This window comes from Nannospalax galili, unplaced genomic scaffold, assembly GCF_000622305.1.
Source record: "Nannospalax galili isolate Female #2095 unplaced genomic scaffold, S.galili_v1.0 scaffold448, whole genome shotgun sequence".
Classification (NCBI taxonomy): domain Eukaryota; kingdom Metazoa; phylum Chordata; class Mammalia; order Rodentia; family Spalacidae; genus Nannospalax; species Nannospalax galili.
In genome coordinates this window covers 1815376-1822532 of record NW_008359324.1, presented here as the reverse complement: position 1 = coordinate 1822532, position 7157 = coordinate 1815376, and the positions used below count along the sequence as shown (strand labels likewise).

At 34.7% G+C, this 7157-nt stretch overlaps 1 protein-coding gene across 6 annotated transcripts in view; it reads right to left on the bottom strand.

Annotated features, from left to right (window-relative positions):
* Window positions 1–7157, bottom strand: part of Grik2 (glutamate ionotropic receptor kainate type subunit 2) — a 771644-nt gene that overhangs the window by 332144 nt on the left and 432343 nt on the right. For all 6 annotated transcript variants that reach the window (XM_008822942.2, XM_008822943.2, XM_029558576.1 and 3 more), the window contains 2 exons: window positions 2742–2885; window positions 292–399 (listed from right to left, as the gene is read on the bottom strand). In XM_008822942.2, coding sequence (XP_008821164.1) covers window positions 292–399; window positions 2742–2885 — 252 coding nt within the window. The remainder of the gene's footprint in view (window positions 1–291; window positions 400–2741; window positions 2886–7157) is intronic.

Sequence of the window (7157 nt, the reverse complement as noted above, 5' to 3'; positions counted from 1 at the left end):
TAATAAATATTAATACTAATAAAATATTGTACAATTAATCCTTATTGCATGTGAAACTAATATTATGTATATTTCAGAAAATCCTCAAAAGAAAATAAAATATTTGCTCTTATAAGAAATATTTATCCTTAAATCTTAGTTGTCGATTGTTATATTTAATATAATAATTTGAAGAATCATGTGCAGCTTAATTAAGTTGAATGTACATGAAATGTGATTGTAACAAGAATTACTTCTTTTTCTTATCATATTCTTCATTTAACAAATAAACATACATGAACAATTCAATACCTTCTCCAGGCCTTCCTCCTTGAGACTGATCACATCCAAATCAAAATCTGTTCGTAACCCATTGGTTTTGTTGAAAGTTATTCTACCTGTGAGGCCTTCCCAGTGAGCCTAGGTAAAAAACAGATATCCATAGATTAACAAGTAAAGAAATAAGAGGTAAGAAAAATTTCCAAAAACATAAGCAAAATTACTTTTGTTACTTGTCATACATATACATTGGATTTTATTTTAAAGTATTTTTTCTTCTGAAATTTAAAGTCTTTCCCCATAAATAACGCCCTAGTTTCAGAATGAAATGTAAATTATTTTCAGTCTATTATAATAATTTTTCAAGTATCAGCTTTTTTCCTTAGAGAAGTTGAACAGTTACGTTTTACATGCTGAATGCTTTTTAACAAAGAACGAATTTAGTAAATTATGATATATGAGAAATTGATTATCTCATTGGGTCTTACCTAATAATTAACATCAAATGCCATTCACTAAATTTATAAAATATGGAAAGAAACCTATTACAGTGCATGGGGCTGATTCTGAGAAAGCTTGTTACACTTCTTGAGTTACATAATAATCAACTCAATACTTTACTTTTTCCCGAGGAAGACGGAAGAATGTATTGTAATTATTTTATGTCGATCTGTATTGCCTTTAAAGGAAGTGTTCGTGATGAATGAGGTAGGGTTACAACAACATAAGATAATGTGCTCACCCATCTAAAGTGAGTAAATGTATAAACTTTTAAATATAAAACATTTTCCCATTCTGTGGGTTATACAGCCAAATTTAGATGCTTTTCATTATTCAGAATTTGGAAATAGCTTGGAAAAAGTAGTTCCTTTAAAATTTCAGATGATGAAGTATGAATACACGTATGTATAATCTAAAATAATGAACACAAAGGCCCCAAAGAAGTGATTTATTAAAAATTAAGGATAATACTTTAATAATGAATGTTAATGGATGTCATCACTATAGCATTTCTGAGTATCTGTATTTGTTTCTCAGACACTACTGTATGGCATTCCAAAATAATTTTATGCTAATAAATTATAAATGATATAGAAAGCATTGTGATTATATGTATCATTTTGTAATATAATCTTTAGCAAATTTAAATATGCTTTAGGAAAAAAAAATATTTTCCTCAACTTCTTTTCCTGGTACTGAGACCAGAACAGAAATTCTCCTGTTGATGCTCTTAAAGGGCATACGCTGATGTAGCGGACAAGGTTCTCAACGACCCCCTACAATAAATACAGTGGAGGGATGTCATATAGCTGCTTTTTTCAGGGCTAACCCTATACATGGCATGGTCTCAATGCTCAAGTACTGAGTTCAGAAAAATCAGTTCTTCGACTACTCAAACCGATCTTGTACATAGCTCTGCAAGGGAAGAGTATTCTAAATATGAAGTAGAATGTGGTACAACTAATAAACATCACAGTCTTCAGGGAAAATTAATTCCTCTATTTGAAAATTTGGTAAAAAATCAGACAATGAATATACATACACATTCTTTTCCAATGACCTTGAAATTCATAATCACTTATATTTCATGAGTAATTAATTATTTAAAAACTGATTATAAGGCAATAATGAAAAAATCTTTACCTATCATTGTTTACTTCAATACCTGTCACAGTGTTCATAGCTAAGGTTAAGGCTCAGGTATACTTTATCAAGAAAATTGTGCTAAGCTGAAAAATGGCTTTCCTTCATAGGAAGAACAGGAAGAGTTGAAAGAAAAAATATGCATGTACACATATATGTAGCTGAAGACTTTATACTTCTTTTTTTACCATTGCAACAGAAATGATAAATCATTATAAGCACAATTCCATTAAACAATATGAAGTAAATTTTGTACTTTTACGAATCTATCTAGTCCTTTTATTTTTGTGTTTTGAGGTGATAGAAATGGCTCTTGGGCTTCATATATGCTAGGCAAGTAGTATACAACTGAACTACATTCTCAACCCTCATATATACATTTTATATATTGATTGTTAATATGAATAAAATAATTATATTTTAAATCCAAATTCAAAATAACTGTACTTCACATATTATATATATTTTAATATAGTTTAATTGAAATTCATGCTAAAAATGCACATCATATTTTATGGCCTAAAATATAATCAGTTTGTCTCTCCATATCTCTTCCTAAGTAAAAATTCAGACAAATAGATTTCCAAAGTTAAAGCTAATGTTTTCATGGATCATATAGGCTTTTATGTGTTTACATCATCATAGACATGTTGATGGATATTCCATTTATTTATGATGGAAATAACTAATTTTATTTCATATTATTTAGTAAAAATGTTAATTTTGCTTGTTTGGGAGAAGGAACAAAATTTCAGTTAAAAGATAAAGTCACCTGCTAGAAGTGCAATGGCTTTATTCCGTTGATGAGAAACCTAGGTGGAGTCCTTCCCCTGACCTACCTCTTTAATTAGGCTCATGAAGCGGGTCCCGAAGCGCCAGGGTTTGTGTCGATTACACTGCAAGGAACTGACTGTCATCTGGGGAAACTGTTGAACAGCCACTGATACAACGTGCACTGCATCATACATTAGAGCGGCATCAGTCTGAAAGCCAAGAGACAGACATATTCACTCACATGTGACACTGGGGAAGGCACTTGAGAAAGAAAAATAGGATAGTAGAAATACTTGTGCCAGTTACTCTTTATATGGAAGATAAAACAGTTTCATCAGGATCTTGTAGTTTTCTTGGATAAGATACTGACACCAAATTATTGCATCAACTCATTTAGGACATTAGACACAGACACACCTAGACTTTCTTTCCTGAAGTGCTGATATTCCTGTTGCAGCTTGGAAATGTGTTCACTATTTCACTTTCTCATTCTCCCAGTGTTTGTCGTCTCAGTACATGCATACAAGCACACTGGATGAAATCGGTGGCATTTGGGATGATTGTATATCTCATATAAGTAAGTGAATAATTCCCATGTAAAGATGGAAAGAAAATTTCTCCCCAAAAGAAATTACTGAAAAATGCTTAAAGATACAGTCCCAGATCTTTTCCTTGGCTCTGTTTTTCAAATATCCAAATATCAGTCATGATGCATAATGCAGCAGTATTAATATCAAAATATGCATTAATATATTTTCAAGAAACTAAACTTAACCCCTTATGCTGCTTTCTTTGCTCAAAATTTCCATAGCAATAAAGTTCATTTGGCTTCTCAAGTAAAACAAGTTTGAAGTCCACTGTTCTTCACTTGCTCAAATGATCAGGCACTTGGTGAGTCAATGATAAAAATTAAAATGTTTATAAGTCATAATCAATCAGGGATTCAGTGCCTGTGTTATTAAGACCTTTACACTCTTTTTGAGGGATGTATAGCTGACCCAATACCTAAAGAATCAGGTCTCGAGGCAGGGCTGTCAGCAGTGAACTTTGAGCCATCTGTTCTGCATGCTTTAGAAGAAAAGCGTGTATTTCCTTTTCTCAATCACACAATTAGTGGACTGTGAAATGAATTCCAAAATGAATAGAAACCCTGTAGATTATGTTGTTTGCCACAGCACAATACAAAATGAGTAGACACAGTATTTTTCACTCAAATGGATCCTAAGAGCTTTGCCACATGAAATAGAATATGACTGCAAACACAGAACACAACAGGCCTTTGTCCTTCATAAATATTTGAGAAATATAAACTCTTAATCACAAGCTTTATCTTATAAATAACAAGTGATGAGTTCACTTCCCTAATAACTACATGGTAAAAACTAGAGCCTTATGAAATGACCCTGACAATTATACAGATACTTGGTTATGGATTGAGTTTACATTTGCAGAATATTTCTCAGCTATCACCCAGCTAGTCATAAAAATAGGTCCCAGGCTGCTCTTTCAGAGGACCCAGGTTCGATTCCCCATCACCCACATGCCAGATATCAACTGTCTGTAACTCCATTTCTGGGGGGTCCGATGCCCACTTCTACCCTCTGTAGGCATTGCATGACACAGGTATACCTACTGCATGACACAGGTACACCTACTACATGACACAGGTACACCTACTACATGACACAGGTACACCTACTACATGACACAGGTACACCTACTACATGACACAGGTACACCTACTACATGACACAGGTACACCTACTACATGACACAGGTACACCTACTACATGACACAGGTACACCTACTACATGACACAGGTACACCTACTACATGACACAGGTACACCTACTACATGACACAGGTACACCTACTACATGACACAGGTACACCTACTACATGACACAGGTACACCTACTACATGACACAGGTACACCTACTACATGACACAGGTACACCTACTACATGACACAGGTACACCTACTACATGACACAGGTACACCTACTACATGACACAGGTACACCTACTACATGACACAGGTACACCTACTACATGACACAGGTACACCTACTACATGACACAGGTACACCTACTACATGACACAGGTACACCTACTACATGACACAGGTACACCTACTACATGACACAGGTACACCTACTACATGACACAGGTACACCTACTACATGACACAGGTACACCTACTACATGACACAGGTACACCTACTACATGACACAGGTACACCTACTACATGACACAGGTACACCTACTACATACACAGGTGTACCTACTACATGACATAGGTGCACCTACCTATATGACAGAGGTACACCTTCTACATGCAAGCAATACACTCATACATATAAAATAAAAATAATTTAAATATAATTTCCAAAATTTGAAAGATGCATTTTTCTAAAATATAATGAAATTTTATAAATGAAGGCCCTTCAGATATTACTGAAAGGGCATTTTTATAGTTTGACCCTTAAAACTATCCCTGTTCTTACTAAATTCAAATTCCCCCTTCCTGAATGTGATGGCTAATCTTATCAATTTGACTACATTTAGCATCACCTAGGTGGCATGCCTCTTAGCATATTTCAAGGGAGAAGGTCACTTCAGAGGAAGACTCAGCACTGAATGTGAGTGGCACCATCCCATGGACTAGCATCCTAAATTGAGTAAAAAAGGAAAAGACAGAGCAGCACAATGTACATCTGTCTGCTTCATGACTACAGACGATAAGACTAGCTGCCTCATACTCCTGCAACCAGAGCATGACCCACTCTAGCCACCATGCCTTCCCTGCCACACTCTGATGGACTGGTCTCTGTAACCATGAGCCAAAGTAAATAATTCCTTCCTTAAGTTTTGTTTTGTTTTGTTTTTCAATAATTTTTGGCAGACAATGGGAAAAGGCGCAAACACACTCCAGTTTGGTCTAAGAAAAAAACATCACAAGAGCTATATACATTAATTTTTTTAACCATATCATTTAAAAAATTATAATGCTATCTACTGCCTTTTCAGACTATAATACAATAAAACCAGCACTGAAAAATAGCAAAATCTTTGGAAATCATACAAATACAGAAGAATTAAAAAACTCTCTGGCCTCCACAGGAATTGCATGCACACGGTACATGCCATGCACGTAGGCAAAACACTCAAATGCACAAAATAAAAATAATTTAAATTTTCAATATTCAAATAAATAACCTAATAAATAAAAATATGTCAACAAACCAAACTTCAAACAAAGAGGACAGAATTAATAAGCATTATAGCAAGGATAAGGAAAACTTAGATAAAAATTGTAACAGATACTTAACGTTCCATTTACTAAGAAACATTGATTCTTCATTTGAGTTCAAAAAATGACTAACAGCAGGATGAAAGGCCAACATCTGCCTTCATTTTGTGCCTGTCTCTTTACTTTGTCCTGCATCATAAACAGGATAATCCCTCAAGGAGTGTCTGACTGTCTAACATGTCTCATTCCCGTTCCACTCAGAAAGTAAGAAAACAAGAGCCATTTATTCAGCTGCAGTCACCTTAGATTCCAGAAACTGGACCTCATAGCATCACAGGACATACCATCACCCAAATGAAGATAGTTATCTCTGATGGCAAGGCTACACTCTAGAGCAGAAGTAGCCGACTAATGGGGACCAAATCAAGTTCCTCAAGTGATTACAGCAGTAACAGAACCTCTTACAGGACCAAACTGGGATAAAGACTAAGCATACCCAGACAGTACCTTGAGCAGGAATGGATATTTATGCATACACCATGCCCCTCTTTCACAATGTTTTCTCTATTTGAACCTAAACCTCATGTCAGTAACCAGAATGGGCTTGTAATGATTGCATCTCCTTATCCGTTCCTTTTCCCAGTGTGCATTGCTAAACCTCCTCTCTCTTAATTGAAACATTAGATCGTCAAGCTTATATTATTGCCGATATTTTATTGGTCTTTTATTTTGTGATCTGAGCTGAGTCTTTTGCCCTGAAGCTCTGATTACAAAACAAGGGGGACAAAGGAAATGAAGAGCTAATTCTTTGAAGAGAAAAACTAACAAATTCTTATCTAGAATAATTATGAAAGAGAAATGGAAGATTCAAATAAAATCAAATGTGAAAAAAATATATATATTGCAACTGATACCACAGAAATATAATGGATGATCACAGACTATTATGGGCAACTACATACCAACAAATTAGAGATACAAATGGACATATACACCTTAGCAATATTCAAGCATTAAGAAATGAAAACTGCAAAGGCCAATGCTGTGTAACAATATTGAAATAATAATAAGACTCCATCGAAGAGGAAGACAGAAGCAGACGGCTACACTTCTGAATTCCACCAAACATCCATGAAGAGGAGAAAATCCTTCCAAACTAATTTTATGAAGTCAGTATTACTCTAACACATGACATGAACACACAGAAAAGAAAGCTGCAGACCA